The sequence below is a fragment of the Leptosomus discolor genome, chromosome 19, assembly GCF_034619465.1.
Source record: "Leptosomus discolor isolate bLepDis1 chromosome 19, bLepDis1.hap2, whole genome shotgun sequence".
NCBI lineage: Eukaryota > Metazoa > Chordata > Aves > Leptosomiformes > Leptosomidae > Leptosomus > Leptosomus discolor.
The window spans coordinates 5308632-5330667 of NC_141409.1; the positions used below are offsets into that span (position 1 = coordinate 5308632).

Genomic DNA, 22036 nt, shown 5'->3' on the forward strand with positions numbered 1-22036 from the left:
TGTTATTCTTAAGCATACTGTGAGAGCTGAACTACAACTTGAGCCATCAGTCAGGGAGGCTCTTCCATGTTCGAAAATACATTACCCCAAGACTAGAAGTTAACATCTCTTTTTAGTCACCTGCCCATAGAGAGGCTCCATGGTCAGACCAAGCAGCTGGAGCTGGCTACCCCACTTCAGTTAGTAAACGTTTCATGGCGATATTCATCTCTGCAGCTGCTCTGGAAGAAGTGTGAGCAAACGTCCCTTCCCAAAGACTGGCACTGTCACACATCCAGTCTCCTGCCAAGCTGGGCTGGAGGTGAAGCCACTTCCACTCTGATTTGCCTCCAGCCCCATCTCCGTGGGCTCCTGCTGGGAGCACCCAAAGCAGAAGGTGCTGTAAATGCCTGTGCCAGTGAGCATTCCCCATGGCAACATTTTCTGGCAAAGCTAGATATTAACCCCAGCCTCAACCAGCACCTACTGCTGTGATTTCTATCACTTTGTAGTACCACAACCCCCTACTCCTGTACTAGCCCCACAGTAACTGTTTGCTTCTGATTGTGCAACAGCATGGGTTGCTGGTGGGAAACGTTAGCCCTGATGCTACTGCTGGAGTGCGATATAGCCGATCCTTCCCTAAATGAGTATTTTTACAGCTTCCCTTGGTATTGCCATGGGAGGGAGCAGAGAACAAGGGCAGAGCTCCAGAGCACCAAGAAGAACCTTCTGCAAGAGGGCTGGGGCGTGCCCAAAGCCCTGATGAGTTCTTCTGTCACTTCGTTAAGCTAATTGTCAACATCATGCCTGAGCAAAACAATTTGAATTCAGCTCCTACAGTGTATTGACAGAATTCATTGACCAAAGAAAGATCTCATGAGAAAAAAAGACATTAGCCAACAGTTTAAAGTTGACTTGCAGTGGAAAAAAGTAAAAATAAATAAATAATGGTCATAATTTCCTGTCATAATAGCCCTCCCAGACCTGTGCTTGGTCTGTAAGAATTCATCTTTAATCTTTTTTACTCTCTTCTATAAATCCAATATGTACTTAATAAAAAATATGAAATACGTCCTGTGGTGCAGATCTAAAGGCTGGGATAGAGATTGTCTGGGTGAGGGAGTTTATCTTTTCTGTAAAACTGCAATTGATTTAGATTCTTGACAGCTGTGAAAAATATAAATTTTCAACAAAGGCAAAAATAAAATTTCCCTCTCCAGCTGCCTCAGGGCTGTCCAGTGCAGAACCATTTACCCTGCCTTTATTTTGAAGGCACGTCCTGCTGAGGAATTTCATGAATACTCTGGCCATTGGAAAACAAACTCTGGAATTATCTTTGGGAAAGAGACCCCCACAAAACGTACCCAGGTACTCTCTGGGTGTAAGTGGATCCACCTGGGATGAGACTAAGCACCAGAGAAATCAGAGCATGTGTTGTGTAAGGGGTGGGGAGAGGGATACAAGGAATATGGGGAATTGCAGTGGCTGGTACTGGTAGCTCTGTATACGCTTAATTGGGGTTGTGGAGAACTTGTCTAAGGAACAGTTCAGTGCTGTGAAAAGGACGTGCAGATGCTACATGTGGCATAATAGGTATTGTGTGATTGATTTTATTCACTCTTTTGTGTCTGTATTCAAATTTTCAGTTCATTTTTTTTAATACTATATAAGTATTTGTATACGCCCGTGTGACTCCTCTGCACTGTGTGTATGTAGTCACACATGCCCGTGCACAAAGGGAAAGTCTTTTCTCTGTTGCTATTCATGCATGTGTCCCTGTAAGACACCCAAAGTGGTCCTTCCTCTCTCTTTGGTATTGACAAAATGTCAACTGGAACACTGTACTTGAAGGAAAATGTGAGACAACTGGAAAAACCAAAGGAGAACAGTCAGGGAAGTCTAGAGAAAGGACTGAGCTACAAGGAAAGGTTGAAGGTATTACAGTTACTCAGACTGAAGGAAAAGAGCCTAAAGTGGGGATGATGACAGTCTCATAAAAGCCGATGAAAGGGGAGGAGGATCTTCTGTTCTTCGTCTCTGTGTGAGGCAGGACTTGAAGTCGTGAACTTAAATTGCCAAAAAATCAATTCAGATTAGATGTGAGTTAAATCCTTGCAGCCCTGCAGCTGAGTGCTGAAATTGATTGCTGGGGCAGTCATGTCATCAGGGGTTGTAAGGAGACGTTAGGCCAATGTGTGTGAGGGGTGGTATAGACCTAATTGGTCCTGCATTGTTTGAGAGTAGAATTTAGGTGACTTCTTAAGATCTTCTCGGTCTTATTTTCCTCTAATTCCATGTTTATTGCAACCAAGTCTCCAGGCAGATGAGAAGAAAGACTCTGTGGTGCGTCAGGACCCAGTGATCTCATCTTTCGTGCACTACAGTCACTGATAAAGTTTCTCCTGCCAAAACCTTTTCTCTCCTCATTGTCACTAAATTATTAGTGTACCATATCCAGGATTTATTTTCCTACTATAGCTTTTACAAAGCAGTCTTCTGTTCTCATGGTAGGCAGTATACACAAACAGTTTTAAATAAAAGGCTTGGAAAAGTTGAGGTCAACAAGCTAAATAAAGAAAATATGAAGCATATCATAAATCCAAAGGTACATCTAGCTGAGCTAAAAATATAATTCTTATGATTAATTCAATATACTGTAAAGGCTCGCTAATTTACCATTTGCTTATCTACACATCCCATAATACATACAACAAAAGAATCACCACTGGTTTTCTTTGCACACATTTAACAACCATGCAGTTCTTTTAGAATTATCACATTCCAGGATTTCATGTTTTTTGACACATTAGACTTATGCATATTCATTAGTGGACTGTGTAGTTCAGATCAAACTAGGCTTGTCTGAATATATGAACAGAGTGTGTTCCTGACAGTTACTTCAAAGCTGTCTGTATGATCAGAGCTCACCCTGCAAAAACTGTTCCATCCTTGCGTGTATCCTGTTTTCTTTGTCCAGCTATTAGTTTGCAAATATTGGTGGAACCCACTGCAATTTTTATGGCATTTCAGAAATTAATAAGCTTCTCTTATATCCTTACCCTGTGGAGTAATATACAGAGAGTGCTTCAGGTATGTTTTGACTCTTGATATCAAATACATTGGTAACACTTCTCTGGGCAGAATCATTCTTTTTAAGCACAGTAATTTATTTGAAATTGTGTAGTATGAAGTAATTGCATGTAGGATTTTTCTCTAAGTTAACTAAGAAACCAGATAATTGAGCGTGTCCACTGAAAGACCAATTGTCACTGTGGTTTTGGTTTAGGACGTTGGGCTTTGTCCCGCAATTCCTCATCCTCAGAGCCCCAGATTAAGGGTGAGACTAAACCTTGCTGTGTAGTTTCTCTGAGCAGGCAATGTGCTTGATTGTGCAAAAAGCTGTCTGTGCTATAGAGGATTCAATAAACTGCCAGTGGATCTGCCCTTAGTTGTCTTCCTTTCCCTTTCTCATGCTTTTTGGAGGAAGACAAGGCAGACATAGAAGCTATTCTCTTTTCCCCTTGCAGGTGGCATTGTGCTGAATCCGTCCTTCTATGGAATCCCTGGCCACACGCACACAATGATCCATGAAATTGGGCACAGCCTGGGGCTCTATCACGTCTTCCGAGGAATCTCAGAGATCCTCTCCTGCAGCGATCCATGCATGGAAACTGAGCCCTCCTTTGAGACTGGGGACCTCTGCAGTGACACCAACCCTGCTCCTAAGCACAAGCTGTGTGGGGATCCTGGACCTGGCAATGACACATGTGGTTTTCACAGTTTCGTGAACACACCGTTCAGTAACTTCATGAGCTATGCAGGTACTTGACTTTCCTCGGTTTGCTGGTGGTGTCTGTGGTTGGGCAAGAACAAAGAATGGCAGTGTTCCCTCTGATTTCTGCAGTCCGCTTCACGCCGGACTTTATGGTGACCTGCGTGTCCATTGGTCTAGGACCAGGCTTGGCAAGGGATCAGACTTGGTGGCCTCAGGAATCCCTTCCAGTTCTCCTGTTCTTTTTTCCCAGCTTTCCCCAACTTTACATAGTTTCATGTGAAGACCAGGCAGAAGGTTTGGGGGAGGGAAGAAATGAGATAAGCATTAAGAAAACAGCTTCTAAAGGCTCTACAGCAACTTTGGCACCCTATTTCCCTGGGATCTGGATGCCTGATCCATGAAGTCTTCTTTGAAAAATCCAAATTCAGATTGTTTGCCCCCTCCCAAGGAGATACTAAATGTTAGGTGAATATTGATACCACCAAGGCTGCAGGAGAAACCTGTGGTAGGTAGACATCTAATGAGACGCTGCTCGTGCCTCCTTGTGTCTGTTCAAATACCATGTTTGTGGTTTGATTTGGAGTCACTGTGGTTCAGCTAGAACACTCACACCTGAGTTTCATCATTAGAGTGTGAGTACTGGGATAGTACCTGGATCAGGATTGCTCTTCTGGTCAAAGTAAAACCACCCCTCCAAGAGGAACAAGCTGCTTAAGCAAAAGCCCGATTTTGTAGTTACAGCCCTGCAAGCTTCTGTAGGCACAGCTCTGTCACTCAGGGGTGCCGGTTCGTGCCCCTCCTACCAACAGAGCGTAATGCAAACAGAGCTTGAGCTCCTGTCAGCCTTACCCATCAGGTGAGGATGGGGTGGGGTCCTTGCTGCACCCCTGGAAGTTCAAGGAGAGTTGAAGGATCCTCTTTATTTTCCCGGAAAGAACAGGGGATACCTTGGCTTGTATTTCCCCTTATTTTGGGTCATGGGGTCTAGCCATGATGAAGGTCTGTGACATTGAGCTGACGGCATCAACAGTGTTTTAAAGGTGACCAATATACTTACAGCCAGTGAAGGGCACCTTTATACTCCAGGCGAAAACACAGATTGCCCACTCAAAAGGTCATAGGAATGCTTATTCTGTAATAAAACTGTAGAGAAGCAAAGTGTTTAATGTCATCTGGGGCACAGATTGAAATGATTTGTAACAGAAATGCTTTTATGCCCTTCATAGCACTAGCTAAAAGTGATGCTTAGTTTTCTCTTTATTTTTCTGTTTGTTTAGAGGGTGTTTTCAGGGACAAGCGTACACGCACTGAGTCAGCTCCTCAGCGTGTTGTGCACTTTGTTGCCTGCGGTAGGGCAGAAAGTCTTATTGCCCGATACAGCCTTCTGGTAACATCACATAAATAAGTCAGTGCCACTTCAGGTGACACGATCCCTCCACTAAATCTGCCTCTGTGTATGTGACAAAGGGTTGACCGTGCTTGTTTCGAAATGCTGAGGTCTCTTCTTCTGAAGAGAACTTGCCTTGCCTGTTCTCTCAAGAGCCGAGACAGAGAAGCAGACCACAGAGATACCTATCTGCTCTTGGGAGCTACGTATGTGCTGGTGTTCTGAGCAGAAACCTTTTTTTTTTTTGTCCCTTGAAAAATCAAGTGAAGCGACATGATAGGCATCTCTAGAGCTCATGCATGAATCTGTTTGCTTTTCTGTTGTTGCCAGTGGAATAAAAATATATCAGGATATCAAATTGCTGTAGAAATACCTTTGAAACATCTAGGTTGAGGTCATGCAGCTCCAAACATTGCCTTTCTTTCCTTTTTTGTTTTGCTGCTTGTATACAGCTTGATCATACTGTGTCTCTGTCTAACATTCATCTGTCCAGTTAACCCCAGCTCTCTAGCAAAGCACAGACTTAAAGGGAAACTTTTCTTTCCCTGCAATAACAAGTTACAATGTCCAGAAGATCAAGAAGCGTGAGAAATTCGACTTGTAAATTATTTTTACAAGTCCAAATAGCTATGGTATTCCCAAATAAAAAGATAAGTTAGTCTTTAAGAAGACTCTTCCTGAAGTCAGCAGGAATTCTTCCTCTGGATTCTGTTGGAGTAATCATCCCAGCAAAGTCTTTTGAATTTCTCTACTTATTACATCATCTGAGGATCTTGAACCTTTCTTGAAATCTAGTGATCAAGTGAAATAACTTTCTCCCTTGCCTTTCCTCCCTTCCCTTCCTCCAGGACACAGACTGTGCTGATGTTTAAGCAGATTAAGAATGCAGGTCATCTTTCTCCGGTGCCATTGTTTCACTGCGTTGTCCTATATGTATTTTATTGTTCCTTTATAATGGCTATTAATGGCCTTTGTCTCCTTCTGGGCTTCCGTGAAGAATATTTATGGCTTTTACAGCATGCTCAGGGATAGACCATTAGTAATTATTGAGGAAATCCAGAGATGTTGTGTTAAAGCAGCTTTTTGCATACCCCCAGAGATTTGTAGGTATTTTCAAGCTGGTGGTGTCTGTCTGTCTGCTGTGCCTGTTTGGTGAGGAGAGGTTCACTGCTCAACGAGATTAGGAGAGACACATAACATGTGAACTGACGTGTCCTTACTGTGGTAGGACTGCATTTGGGGCTGTAATTTGAGCAGGATCCCAGCTGAAGCTGGCTCCTTTTGCTTGCATATCTGGGAAGATGTGGTAAGGTTTTAAATTAGCCAGCAATTTCACACTTCTCTTCAGAACGAATTCATATTTTTTTGTTCCTCTTGAGTTCCACAGGGCACGGACTTGAAGACATCAGAGCATCTAGTAATGCTATAACAATATTGAACTGCCAACTCACACGCAGACAAGCAACTCTCTGAACAGCCTTTGGTGACCTGCATCTTCCCAGAAAAGTGTATTACTTGACCTGTGCAAAACTGTCATTGTTGTTTGTATCGCAGCAACACGCAGAGGTCCCATCTGGGACTGAGCTTCACAGGGCTAGGAACTCTGCAGGCACATGTGAAGAAACACTCTGTTTTCAAGAGCTTTTCATCTGATGGGAAGAGTACCAGAAAAACGGTTGAAGTGCTAGCATCAAGTTCTTCAGCACAGCTTTTCTGGGTGACTTTGCACAACATATTTATCCCTTCTGTGATCTGCGCAAGGAAGAAATAGTAATTTCCTACTTCTCCAACCCATTGTAGTTGTAAAGTTGTTCGGTGTTCAGAGGGCACTAGATGTGTTCTTGTTGGGTGAGAACAGATGAAATGAGAAATGGATGTTTATGGGAAATTATCCAGCAAAATTATTTCTCCATTTTGAATGAAAAAGAAATTTGAAATATCAAAAACATTTATAAAAGTTCAGAAAGGGGTTAGAATCACAATGGCAATGGGGCAGATTTTTGATAGAAATAAAGTTATTTTACTTCACCAAAGATGTATATTTTTAATCAGTGTTTGTAATGATTTTTTTTAAATTAATCTTTCAGAACATTTATTTGTTCATTAGAAATTTTAAGAACCTTAAAAAAGTATTTATTTTTAAAATTCTGTGTTCTTTTAATCTAAGAAATCTGTCGATTGCACAGTTTGCATGCATCTCAGTCAATACTTTATCCTAACACTAGCCCTCCTCTCTCAGAGATATTCTTTTAGACATGGAATTCTTTTGAGCCCAGAGGTCCGCTGGTAGCCCCAATTCTGACCAGAAGATGTGTACTGAGGCTTTCTGTTTCTTCACCTCCGTGTGTCTCTGTCTCATCTAGAGGTGATTTCTAGGTGCTTCATATGTATCTTGGACTAGAGGGAGAGAACGTTTATTGGTTTATTTTTTCCTTTTTAGCTTTTGTTTCCTTTCACCTGCCTCCACGAGTGATGACTGCAGTAATTTCTTCACAGGCCATCAACTCTGGAGTGCTGCGAGAACCTATCCTGGCCCTTGCAAGAAGCTGCCATTTGCTAGGTTGTAATTGTCTCTCTTGTTCCCACCTTATCTCCCACGTTGATGTGGCTTCTGCTTTGATTTCAGACGATGACTGCACCGACTCCTTCACACCCAACCAAGTGGCCAGGATGCACTGCTACTTAGACCTCGTCTATCAGAGCTGGCAGCCCACGAAGAAACCAGCTCCTATTGCGATTGCCCCCCAGATCGTGGCTCGGACCTCCACCTCTGTCACCCTGGAGTGGTTTCCACCCATTGATGGCCACTTCTTTGAAAGGTGATCACGTGCTGCGCTGTACTCTTGCACTGGATTGAATGGAACGGGGAGAAATAGGGGAACGACCTGGGGCCTCACTCCAGGAGTGCAGCTTTAACATGTGCTGAGCTCAGTCTGGATTAAAGCTCGTTTCTAAATCGGTTCATGCCGAGGATGTTATTGATCTGTTTTCTGCTCTTCCTTTCTCAGCCTGTAGCACTCAGTTGAGGGCCATTGATTTGTCATGTAAAGGGCAAATCTTTTTCCATATGTTATGGGAGGAATTTTCAATCAATGATTCTGGCCCTGTGATTCCTGCTGTTATTTCTGCTCACAAATACCTGTGGTCTTCTGCTCTGCCTGCACGTTCCCCCCTCCTCCTCTTGCATGTTTCCTTTGCAAGGACAAAGTGAATCTTGTTTCTACTCCAGTGACAATGCAGAGCTCGTGGGCAGTGGAGTCTCACGGGGCAAGGAGGCGGTAGGGCCGGGGAGAGGGACAAATGCTGCCTCCTCCCTGAGCTGCAGGTCTGAGCTGGGAATTGAGCAAGGCAGAGTCAAAGACCTAAAACCCGGAATATCATGCAAGTGTCACCTTGCTGCACCCTGAGTAGATCGTGTAGGTCAGAGCATGTGTGTGTGTTCGTGTCCAATAGGCACGCAGCTATGTGGTACTGATAATGAAAAATTAGATGAATGTAGGGCTCTGGACAAGAGTTGCAGCACATTGCAGTTCATAGTCTGAGCAACTCTACCCTAGGATGACCTGAGCTACTGGGTAGTTCATCTAAGTACTCTTATGTGGCCCTTGGACGACCCGCATAAGCTATGGGAGTCCTAGCAGAGAACTTCCTAAACGGTGGGCCTTCTCGCGTTACCGCTAACTCACCTACCCTGTTTGCATTTCTTCTCCTCTTCTTGCTTTGTTATTTTATAGAAACAAACTTCAAGTGTCCTTCAGGACTGTTGCAGTACGTATCACAGGAGGCCAAATTTACAAGCGTATTAGTGCCCAAAGAGCTGTTTCAGCACTGCTGCTTTGTTCAGTGAGAGCACCTTGAAAGGCACTGCCTCCATCAGGGATGAAACTCCTTCCAGCACTGCTAGGACATCATGGCCGTTTCAGTGGCCAGCGTGCACTTTATCAGAGTAGGCAGATGGCCGTTATTTTCTGCTCAGATGAGATTTTCCACCTTTATGGCAGATTAATATGGGGAGGGCAATCAAATCATATTAGGAGTTGATAAAGAGAGGTTTTGTGCTCTGAACAGCGTTTGCTTTAATTGCCGTTTTGCAGCTGAATCCTTTTACTCCCTACGTGTGAAAAGGACTTACGTGAAGTTCTGAAAATTATTTCAGAATTTTTTAGCCCATAATCATTTTTAGGTAAATTAAGTTTCCCCAATTTAATTTAGATTTCAGAAGATACTTATTGTGTGTTAAATAAATACCATCTGCCTCTTAAAACACATTGATGCAGAGTTAATTGTTATGTAACCAAATATGTCTTTATTACATATTTCTCATAACTCAATCAATATGTTCTTAATAAACCCTAGTTAGTTGCTTCTTAAATAACATACAGTGGATAGCCTGCTAAAGCTAAAATTTCATAACAGAGTTATCATATGTTAAATAAATAGTGATCTTCTAGAAAAAAAAGTCCTTTGAGTTTTCAAATCTGTGCTCAGTATTACTGAAGAAATTTAAAGAGACAGCCTCGAATACTTTGAGCCCAATTCCTTGTTAAAATGCTAACAGATACCGAAATGTTACTGTGACCATTTAAACATGTCACTGAAATGTATGAATGATCCTGTCTAAAACGTGCCCAAACTTCTGATATATTAATCAAAACAAGGACGATAGTAGTATTACAGTGACAAATACTGGGAAAGCTCGCGTGCTGAACTTGCAGTACGGATGTGTCCAGCGCTGCTTGGTTAGAGATACATGCCTGGATCAATTTGTAAAATTGGGTCACTGTGCAAGACAAGTAGGAGGTAAGATTGGCCAAGTATAATCTTATCTGTGTGTGGGAATACTGTAAATCTTTGCAGATATTTTTACACAAAGTGCACACCATGGCCCAAATTTTACTTGCCTCACTTGAATGAATAAACTCATTCACTTCAATGGGACTATTCATGTAAAAACAGAAGACTGATACTCAACTGCCGAGTGCCTTGGGCCTGGTTTCTAATGCACAGAGGCCCCTTCCATGCTGTTTTGACAGTGTAAAAGGGCCTTGAAAGGATGAATGGCTCTGGCTACATTAGCAAGTATTGTGGCCCAATATAAGTAGATCTCCAGCGCAAAACTGTTGTTAATGAAGACCTGACGTCAACACTGTAGGGTTTTAGGGGGGTTGTTTCAGCCTAGCTCTAGCCAGGCCCCGTGGCATCAGCAGTTGGAGCACATCAGGTGTGGTCCTGGAGCACATCTCCTCTCTGGTTTCAGGCAAAACTGGGTCTTCCAATGCTCCGGGACTGCTCCGAGTGCTGCAAGTGGGGAAGATGAGTTTCACTTCAAAAGCTTGCTCTTGATCCAAATTACAATGCTACTGTAGGTGCACTCAGTGTAACTCAAGTTCCTTTTATGTCCCTGTTATTCTCTAGAGCTATGCATAGGCAGTTACCTCTGCTTAATGAAAGTCAGGAAGGGAAAATTTAGCATTGCGTTTAAAAATGTAGTGCTGGGCTGGCTGTATCTGTGGGTGAGGTCCTGACAGGTCTGCGGTTGAGGGGAGATGAAGCATGGAAGCAAAGACCAGGTGCCTTTTGCCTGCTTAGATGCAGCTTTGCCACAGGTGCCACAGTATTCGGTGCTTTTTTCTGAGGGCCTCAGTTCTAGAAATTACATGATTAATTACATGGGTTTGGGGACGGAGAGTAATGCTAACTCATAGTTCTTGTAATTTTGGGGTTGGCTATCTTGTGACCTGCCACCTTGGCAAGTGTAGCTACATGAGCTGTGCACAGAAGTAAAATCTTCTTCCTGACAGACCCTCCTTACCTGTTTAGTGTGTTCAATTATGTCTGCTGTATTACTCTTGAGTGTCATTTACTGGCACATAAATTTGCCAACGTGTGTTTGACCCTAAACTCCAGAAGCTGGTTGAGCTTCTAAACATCTCTGATAATCAAATACATGAAGAACCAGCATTTCTTCTTGTAGCTACTACACACGGGATTGGAATGCTTGCCGTTCTCCATCCTCCCGTTAAAAAAAAAGCATGAAAAATGTCGCATGCGCATATAATACTATGTAATAATAAAATAATAATAGAGCCAACAAAACAAGTGAAAACAAGTGAGAAAAAGAAAACTCTATTCATTTCCTGACTGCATCTATTAGATGCGTTCATCTGCTGTCGCTTAGCATCCATTCATGCGCCTCCTGTTTGATATGCACAGGCAGGATGTAAACAGTTATTGTAATGGGGCTCTGCAGCAAATTCTGCTTGGACAGAAAACTTTGAATGCATCTGCTCTTCCCAGTTTTCATTGAGGTGACTGCATTAATTTCCATGAATCTGATGCTATCTCATTCTTAGCAAGCAAATATTTTGGTCAGTATGGTGTCCCAGATCTAGATGGCTGGGCTTGATAAATGCTTGCCTAAACCTTGCTGGAAAGTTTCAGGGCCTTAGAGGAGAGAGCACCAATTCTGAATTTCAAGTAAGCAGATACAATTTAGTCTGAAAACAGGCACTCTTTACTGAAAGGAATGACAGATTTTTACTAGTCTTGAATTGCCCACTGAACTGGTGTTGGCCCTGAAGTGAACTGTCTGTTTTTCACTAGTAATCTTTAGATTTTGAATCCACTTCACTGAAATATCATGCTGTAGGAGTGAATTCCTCCTGCGCTCTGAACTTCATAAGCTGGAATTTCCCCAGTACTTGGCTTATTAGAAAACAGAGAAGTCTAGATTTTCCATTACCCTGCACTTTGGGGAGTCATGTGCACCGGTGTATAAGGTGTCAGATATGCTATCATTCCTAATTAATAGTGTTTTGAACCAATTTACGCTCATTTTGTCTTGGTGTCAGTGGCTGCATAAGGTGTAAGGATCTGGCTTAGATTTTCATAAGCCTGTAAATACAATTCCATAATTAGTTTTGACATTCATGGCTGCTTGTAGGATTTGTGTGCAAGTTTCTGCAGACCAAAAACTTTAACCCAGGAGTCATCCCCTGTGTAACTCTTTTCAGCCAGTGGAGTTACATCAGGGTTGAGTTTGGCTCCCAAATTGGAAAAGTAAAAAGAGAAAGTTTGCTCATAGCTTTTCCCACATGATGCTCCTTGTGATTTCTCTTACCTCCAAGTCCTCGCTGGTAAAAGGAAATGTTTGTCTATAAGCCTACAGTTTTTTCCACCATGGCAGCCTGTGATGAAATTGTATAGCTGCTAATTTGAGTAAAAAGCAGTACTAATTGTGGAAACTTGGCTTTCAAAGCCCTGTCCTCATCCAGGACCAAGCGCTAATGCAGGAGTCTCTTTGTAGAGAAACTGAAGGATTGTTAATGCAGGGACTTCTATCCTGACTGTTGGTGGACGTGTCTGAAAAACAACTGCACGATGGTAATTCTACATTTTGATTTCTCAGTACCTTTTATTCTGGATTCTTGAAATTGTTCACTTATATTATTTAGGCAAGCCAAGTTAGACACTTAAACCACTGCAAAATAGACAGCTGACAAATTAAACTGGGAGGCAGTGTCATACCAATAGTGCAGGTGGGTGAAGCCAGACAGACAGACACGTGTTTCGCAATATGCCCAAATTTGTTCATTTCCACTGTTGCAGATTGTGCAAGGAAGAGGAGGGCACCTTTGCTTCCCCCTTCGTTATTCTACCCCATTGCCACGTTTTATTCTTGAGATGTTTTCAGCAGGTGCATCCCTTTCTGCACTGCCTGCAAGTTCAGTCATTTACCGTCTCTTTGTAGGGGTGGCTGTGGGCCATATTGAAATGGATATGAGTTTTACCACCAGTTTCATTCCAAGTCCCCTCTGTTGACAATCCCTGCTTCCGCCTAATTAAGCCAAGAGAAAGTTGACTTTCAAATAGATCCCTGTCAACAAATAGGAGATGCTAAGCTGTGGAGCAGCACCAAAGGGAAAGGAGACAGCACAGCCCGGGAGGGCTCTGAGGGTAAATGTACAGTCCTGGTGTCCTCGCTGAGGATTCAGAATAACTTTGGCCTGAGGATCACAGTGCCCTTCGCAAAGCAGTGCTGAAATAAGTCGCGCAATGGGAGATGGTTAAAATTTGCATAGCTGATTATAATAATTGATGACTCAATTCATACTTACTGGGCTGGCTTAGAGAGTACACTGTGTTATGCACAAATTGTTTGCCTAAAACTTCTGTCCTTTACTAGGTGCATTTAATCATTGAAGTAATTATTTTTTTCCTTTCATTTTGAGTGGGCAGTGTTCCTTAAAGCAAAACAATGACTTCTGAATAATAAGCAACTTACTGGGATGAATGACCACATGTTCTTGGGGCCACAGTTCCAACTTTTGTGACCCCAAGGAATGTAGGGGCTGAACTATGTGAGCTGCATCCTCAGCTGATATAAGTCAGCTTAGTGTTATGAAGATTATAGAGTTACTCCAGCCGACATCAGCTTAAACCCTGATCTTGTGAATGTATTAGCAAAAATATGTGTGAATCAGTGTTTAACTGGGTTTTCCTGTTCAACCACTTCTGTTGATCGCACTTTATTGACAATAGCTGGTATTGCATGTATTGCGTAGGTGAAGTTGTGTTGGTGTTGGGCAGTGAAGTGCCTTTCTTAATGCCATGTCATGCCATCTGATGGTGTGGAGCCATAAGATGTTCCAGTTCAGAAACAGCCATCCACTGGTGCCAAAGCTACCAGGTATTGAATCCAGTTTCTCCTGCAAAAAGGATTAAGGGCATGTTGTTTTCTGTACATTCGTAATCCATCCCTTTTCCAGGCTTGTAATGATCTAGGCTGTGATGCTCTTCCAAAAGCAGGTCCTTGTGTACTTAGTAAAGCCATGCTTTGCAGAGCAGCTCTGTCTGATATTCTCAGAGCCTGGGACTTCACCCTCTCCTCTAATCACCAGTAAGCCCAAGGCCTTCACAATCCTGAAGATACTACAAGTTCAAGCAATAAATCTATGGTGGGAGCAGAAATAGATCTGAAATCTCCTGAGGCTGGTTTTTCTGCTCTAACCGCTAAGCAACATGTATTTTCTTTTGTCAGGGTTTGATCCAGTTGTAGTGCAGGGGGGGGAGGAAAAAAAAACAAAACAAAACACAAAACCCAACAAAACCCAAAAAACCAAGATACAGCTGAGCGTGATTTCACAGGTTGCTGTCGTTTTGTTTTGGATGGTGGACTCACAGATGCCATCTACACAGGCTGTTAGCCCAAACCTACAGAAGGTCAGTGTCAGAGAACACTCTTGTCAGTGCCTTGAGAAAAGAGGGTTAAGTGGAACTGAATTCTAAGTCTTATTGCTTTTAATATAGTTGGATAAGCAGCTCATTCAGCTGTTACTAAGTTGGTGTGTTTTCCTGTTTTCCTGGCCTCCTAGAGAAGTGGGATCAGCATGTGATCTGTGTGCGGAAGGAAGAGTCCTGGTACAATATGCCTTCAGCGCCTCTTCTCCGATGCCCTGCGATCCCTCGGGGCACTGGAGCCCACGGGAAGCAGAAGGTGAGTCATGGGGCTGAGGACAAAGATGTGGTAGCAGAGAAGATGGGCCGGAGCAAAAGGAGAGCCACAAAGACAGTGGGAAAATCTGGGAGAGAATGAGTGATTGTACCTGTATGTAGCATGAACAAAACTAGAGGACAAATGAATATACTGTGCCCTGAAGTAATGCCACTGGCTTAAATGTTTGTGTTTTGGCTCCCATGTCCTGTCCGTGCCCGTGAATTAAATGAATTCCGGGAGCTGAACCTGAATTTCAGAAAGCAGCAGAGTGCCAAGAAATGCTGACCATTCACATCTGCCAGATGAATTCCTCAGGGGAGCTGTTTACTCCTTCTACTCCAACTCTGAAAGTGAAGAATTGCATGTTATTTATTTGGGCCTGGTTTCTGCTGCGTTGGCTTGCGTTGAATCGTAACGGGCTGCACCAGCAGACAGGGTGAAAGGAGATTGCCCTTTGGGCAAGTACGCTGCAGCATAAACACAGGTGACTATGTCAGGCCCAGTCTAGTTCAGAGTGTTTTGCAAGTCATTCTTACTGCTTCTCTTAGAGCATGCCAGAGGGAGACTGGTCTGCAGAGCTGGTTGCACAATGCCATGAGATCTCCATCATTAACTCTCCTCCATATGTACCTTCTATTAGCTAAGTAGGTGGATGCGATGGAACATATTTAAGATTATACCCGGCAGAGGTCAGTAATCACAAATTACGGTTTGGAAAGAGCAAAATAGTTTTTCAATCTGTCCATCACGAGCTGTTCCTTCAGGCAGCACTCTCTGGGCCCAGACTTCACTCTAAACACACAGGTGGGTTCAGTGAACTCAATACCAGGCCAATACCTGGATTTTGCAAACTCGTTATACAAATACCTCCTTACATTAAGGGCTTCTCTGTCCTGCAGCTGGAGCATGCGGGAGGTATTCTACAAGGAAGATGATTTATAAGCTAATGTGGTGATATATGCAGTGCTGGCACCCAGGAGCCCTCCCTAGTCCTAAGGTCAGCACGTGCAGCAAGCTGCATCCCCGCTGCGTGATGGGACAAGATGTGTGAGCAAGTGTCCTCTGCGCCCCCGCACCCACCTCCCAGGATGGGGGCCCAACAGAGGTTGCGGTTCAGTCCAACTCACCTCTCCCGTTTGGGCATCCAAGGGCCAAGGCTGCTGGACACAGTGGAGAGCGCACCTGCCCCTTGGGTGGGTGTTGGAGGGCTTTGACCTGGGAAGTAGCGCTCTGGCTGTGAGTGTGACTGGATTATCAAGTAAACAGGATTAGCGAAGTTTGGATCGCTTGCAGTAGTAGTGCAGGGTGGAAGGTGGAATTTCCCCTTAGCCAAGGATTACAAGACTTTGAAACCTGGTTTCATTTGGAACAAAACCTGAAACTTTTGAAATTCACCATGAAGGAAAATTAAAACCAAAAAGTGTTTGAGGCTGGCCATAATGTTTTGTTTAGCTCATATAATTCCTCTTTCATGAACTTTGGTTAAATTATTACATTCGAAAATATCCTCTTTTAGTATATAATCTAGGGCAAAAGCAACTTAATATTAAAATGAAAAGTATTTCAAAGTGCAAAAGTGAAACGATTTCTTCCAAAAATGTCAAAACACAATGTTCTAATATTGTTAGAACTTTCTTCCCATTTTCTCTTTCCAGAATAAAATTTTGGCCAAATAAACCCAATTTTACAAAGTGTTTTGATTTTGAAAGAACTGCATATTCCATTGAGATATGCAGTTCCGTCAAAATTTCTCCAACGAGCTCTGATTTGAAAACCTCTAGATCTCACATGTCTTGCCAGCGGCATCATTCCTAGAGAAACTAAGCTACTCTAAGATTTATTACTCAGCTGCATTTTGCATTTAATTTCCTCTTCTTACAGTGTGTGCCTGCATGTTCTTAACTATGAAGGGTGCAGCCTGATCCTTATCTGTCTCATTCAATTGCTGTTGTGCCATTGCTCTGGAAAGAAAATTTGGGAATCCTATCCCCTTACTACGTTAATAAGTTGTCTCCAATTTAGGGTAGAAAATACACCAAGTGTATGGTATTTGTTGCTCTGTAATTTTCTGTCATCACTACCACACTCCCTGACATTCAGGATCTCTGCCTATTTGCACTTGGTCTGAGTTACAAATAGCACAGTTAGATCATTGTCTGGCTTCTTTAATTGTCTATCTGTGAGTACTCACATGTGAAAGCTTTAAATTCACTTTCTGCAAGTGTTCACGTGTGTAAATCTCCACTGCTTGAATGTTCATGGAAAGCGAATACAAAAGAGGCATAAGCATGGCCAAAATGAACTCATTTTAAAATTTGAGACGACACTCATGGAAAATGTTTTGTAGTACTCATCCAGCTTCGTACCAGAAAACCACATTTCTTATGTGTCTCCAAAGCAGCTCTGAACTTGACTGGTCTGATTTAATTTTCTTGAGGTCTCATGGTGTTGTTATGCTGCACAGTTACCCCAGGCAGCTGACATCAGCCGTGGTCTGGACTATGTGTGACCCGTGCCCATTGCAAAACTCTGCCGTGGGGCTGTGTCCTTCCTAGTGCCCTGCATGTGCCCAAGCATGGTGGGGTCCAGCCCCCCACGCTGAGATATTTTGTGGTTCTTTCTCAGCCAGTTGTGTCCCTTGCCTGAGGGGCTGTTTGCTCCTTGGCAGTGGTTGTGGGAAGGCACTGGCAGTCAGGCAGTTCTGATTTACTCTTTACCTTCACCATAGAGCAAGAAAGCTCTAACCTACCTGGATTCTCACCAGCAACACCAGCTAGGTAAACAAACCTTACAGCACCTCCGCAACTTGGTCAAAGGGGTTTTTTATATATGAAAGGTGATTTTGGCTCAAACCCAAGTAAGGATCTTTGCTTACTGTGCGATATGTGCATGTATCAGTCAGTTCTTCCTCCCTGGCTCACTACTAACAAAGAGGAGGGTGAGGATATAATACAAAATTTTGCTGCCTTAGACTGCTCTAGTGCCCTGCCTTTCACAATGGCAAATATTTCACTTGAGAGCAATTCATTCTGTATTTGCAAGTGAAATTGTCTCAGTTGGACATTAAAGTCCCACTGGATGGTTCCTTTGTCTTGACTGCCCAATACGTGTGGCAGGTGAGTTATAGTTGTGACACGGCTGCATCCCAAGAGGCTGCTGATCCCAGCTGGCCTCCTTGTACAAGCGTGTCACGTCTCTGTCCGTGTGCCAGGGCAATGGAGGGGCATCCATCCCAGCCAACTCACTTTGCTGCGTGATGCAGCCTTGTGTTGACACACCAGGTGCGGATGATGTTTTGGGGGAAGCCTCCCTCCCAGCCTGCCACCCCTGCTCTCTACCATGAGATGGGATTTGGCTTATCCTCACAAACCTCACGTTCACGTTTTATGTTAGGCAAAGACATGATGTTGTACGAGATGCTGTTCTGTGACCAATCTTTCTGACAGTCTCACAAGCCAAAGGATTTTCAGAACCTGAGGTGCACAGGGCCAGAATAACTAGTACACCATTTCTTTTTATATACAAATATTTGTCATTTTCATAGTATTTACCCATCTCTAGAAAGCTAGTGGAATAAGCTTTCCATCCTCTCCCACACTTAAATGAATGTTTCTTACCCAGGTCTAAGTGTTTGATGATAGTTAAGAAGGCGTTTCTTTATCTCAACTTCATTGAGGATTCTAGTCTGTGGATGACTACAGTCAAGCTCCCATTTGGGGGTAATGATCTGTATTAAACTCTCTGCAGGCTGAGTCCAGTTCATGTAACTCCAGGGATTGCACCCTTACCCACCAAAACATGAGGTTTATTCACTACTTAAATCTTACAGAGGCCTTGATCTGGCAGAGGTGAATTTGCAGGAACCCAAGTGGAGACCACTTTTGAAAACGCACTAGACCTTGAGCCATTAATCAACTCCATTTTCCTATCTGTGAGATAGGAGCGATAAGATTCACAGATGTTTCCAAAGCCCACTGGGATACTAGGGTTAAAAACCGCCTTCTTGGGGCTGCAGTCAGGAGCTTGCTGTGAGTTTGTGAGAAAGTCATCAGAGGGCCCAGCCAAGCCCATGCGGACGGCAGCGAGTGCTGGGAGATAACGTGAATCAAATGGGGTATCTGCTGCTCGGAATGATTATACACAGTACTTGCAAGCGTGCCAGAGGGAAAAAAAACTTGAGCGTGTTAAATGGAACTCTGGCTTTCTTCAAAACATATCGCTGTGGTCTCTCCAGATGCTGAGGTTAGTGGCATTCCCGCTACTCTCTGGCATGTGAGGAGGAGAGGAGGGCTCTGGGGTATGTGCGGCTGAAGGAGGAGTGTTAAAAGGTGTGCATCTGCAGGACAACTGCGTTGGGTCGTGGGGAGGACTGGCTGAGATACCGGGAAATCTATTCTGCGTCTGGGTTCATTTGGTATGAACAGGAGAATTCCCTGTGCTGTTTATCCTTGACAAAAGAGGCACATTTCTAACACTTCGTTGGGTCGCAGACAATGAGAATAACCTTCACACATTGCCCTTTTCTCTTTAAATTAGTAGTGATGTCCTGTTTGTTCATGTTTGCTCAGTGCTTTATCACGCTTTCTTCCTCAGTTGCAAACAGCTGTGCTCTCTTTTTTTTTTTCTCTGCCTTCTTCATTTCTCTCCTTTTACTACCTTTCTTTATCTTCACTTTTCCTTTTCTTCTTTTCTGTACTTCACCTTCCTCTGTCCTGCTTGCTCCCTTTTCTTGTGATTATTTGGGAAGGAAGAGGGAATTTATAGCTTTCACTGGATTCTGTTACCAACTGTTCCACCCATCTGACCTCTCTGGATCTTGCAGTCCACGACTCTGTGCCAAATTGTAATGTTACCATAGTATTTGGGAACCCAGCAAGCATTGTGGCTTTCATTAGTTTTTAGTAATACCTCCCATGTAGCTGAACATAGCCAACGGTGAGAAATGTAAAAGTACAAGTGCCTGTTGTTTCATCACGACGAGCGCAAAGAGACAGCTCAGACCTGTGCTCCATGTGCCTCCGAAAGAAAGGAGTCTTACACAATTACTAGATGAGCCTGTAAATGGCATTGGGGTTGCCCCTCAACAACACAGTGCAACTGTTACTTGGAATCAACAAAAGCTCTTTTCTTGTTTTTGTTAAAGAGAAAAAAGGTGGTATTTTAGAGTGAAAGGCAAGGGAGTCAATAGGAGCACAGAGGTGAGCTGAAGGCAAGGTGACTTTGTTTACCAGGTAAAGTACCAAGTGTAAGGAGTGGAAAATACTGTATGGCACAGGGGAAGGCACTAGAAATAGGAAATACAGGACAAGACACACTGGAGCAGTGTGTGTTGTGTGTGGTGTCCAGTCCAGCTGAGCATGTAAACTGGGTTTGTGTGTCTCACCCAGCCAGGAGACGCTGGCGTTGTATTCCTCCTCTCCACGCTGACCATGCCTGTTCTGCTCAAGTAAATAATTCGTTTCCTGGACAGATATGCTCTCCTGACACCAGTTTGTCTTTCAGGACCGATGCCAATGATAATCCCTGTTCTCTAACTTCTTTTGCGCCCTGTCTCTGCTTCCTTCTTTCTTTCCAGGGCACCCTGATGTTGAGCAGCCTTGTAAATCCAGTGTCAGAACGTGGAGTCCCAACTCGGCAGTCAACCAACACACGGTGCCCCCAGCCTGTCCCGAGCCTCAGGGCTGCTACCTGCAGCTGGAGTTCCGTTATCCCCTGGTTCCAGAGTCCCTCACGATCTGGGTGACATTTGTTTCCCCGGACTGGGACTCTAGCGGGGCGGTGAATGACATCAAGTTGCTCACCATCAGTGGGAAGAACATTTCTCTTGGGCCGCAGAACGTCTTCTGCGACATCCCATTGACCATAAAGCTGGATGTGGGACAAGTGGGCGAGGAGGTGTACGGCATTCAGATCTACACTCTGGATGAGCACCTGGAAATCGATGCTGCCATGCTGAGCTCTGTCCCGCACAGCACGCTGTGCGCGGACTGCAAACCCATCCAGTACAAAGTGGTTCGGGACCCTCCTTTCCAGTCTGGATCTTCAGTTGTCATCTCAAACCTCAGCAGGAGATTTGTTGACACGTAAGTACTGCTTTCCAGAGAGGTGAATAGACTTGTTCGGAGAAAACGATAACCTGTTCTTCTCATCCTGTTACTGTCCAGCATCACAACTGATTGTTAGGGTTTTGAACTAGATAGACATACCAAGTGTCTCCAAGAAAGGATATTCTCGTAGTTTCTCTCTGGATCCAGGAACATCACTTTCAGGTAAAATAGCCTGAGATTTCACAGATAGTTTTTGAGAAATTTCTAGGCTAGTTGTGCAGAGACATGAAATTCAGGCTTTTCTTAACCAGAAAGGATATTGCAAACTACCTAAGTTATGATAAGTTATATGTTTAACATAACCTAAATGAGGACCTCGGGAGTAACATTGTCATAATTTCTTTAGAAATCTTTTGAAAGTAATATTTTGATGGAGAAGACGACAGAGTGGGTCTCAGTGCTGGAGCAACCAATTAACTGATAAAGAAAGGATGCAAGAAAATACGCTTGCGTGTTCAGGTCTATAAATGTATTTCAGTCACTTTCATTTTCTGCTTGCACGTGTCACTAAAATAAATTGTGTCAGAGTGAGATTGTTCTAATGTAGTAAACATGCCAAATGAACTAGTGTGTTGTAGGGACTGAGTTTCATCCCAGATGCAGTTACGCTCATCTAGTCAAGGAATGTGTGATCGTTGAGGAAAGTCCAACTTCAAAATATTTAATGATTTCAAGGAGTCCATGATCTTGTAGGCATTCTACAGCAGCAAGAAAAACATCTTCTGCATCACATGATTCCCTGGAAATGATTCACTCATCTGTGGAAAACAACATGAAGCTCTTTTGAAAAATGAACACCAGATAAAAGGAAACCTGCTAAGAAAACTGCACTCTAATTTAGAAAAGATGATCTAATTAGTACAGCTAATATCAAGGAAGCATACATCATTATGGTCTTATAAAGCATATTTAAATATAATAAAAATGATTAATTAACAATTCAATTAACAAGTAATCACAAGCTACCATCCCTTTCATGGCCCAATTATGCAGCTCAGAAGATGCAAATTGTCCCTATGGATTTAAAAATTCAAGGTAACTAACAATAGTGAATATGAAAACAAAAACCCAGGACATCACTGAGATTACTCATATGCTGAAAGTTAAGCAAGTGCTTAAGTGCTTTCTTGGGTTGTAGCCTTGTTCCAACAATTGCTGGCACTTAACACGAGATGAATATTGGCATATTGGAAACATGGAAAATGGTGAATTTTCCCATGGTTTTGCTGTGAAAGCATCTTTGCCTGAAACCTGGCCCACTCTCATTGGAAAATGGGACTGGTTTGGTT

General features: G+C 43.3%; 1 protein-coding gene across 3 annotated transcripts in view; it reads left to right on the top strand.

The window, feature by feature from the left end:
* The window catches only part of PAPPA (pappalysin 1), a 177802-nt gene that overhangs the window by 54195 nt on the left and 101571 nt on the right, over positions 1-22036 (top strand). For all 3 annotated transcript variants that reach the window (XM_086475664.1, XM_086475662.1, XM_009955051.2), the window contains exons 4-7: positions 3510-3803; positions 7771-7963; positions 14519-14640; positions 20216-20723. In XM_086475664.1, the coding sequence (XP_086331790.1) occupies positions 3510-3803; positions 7771-7963; positions 14519-14640; positions 20216-20723 (1117 nt within the window). The remainder of the gene's footprint in view (positions 1-3509; positions 3804-7770; positions 7964-14518; positions 14641-20215; positions 20724-22036) is intronic.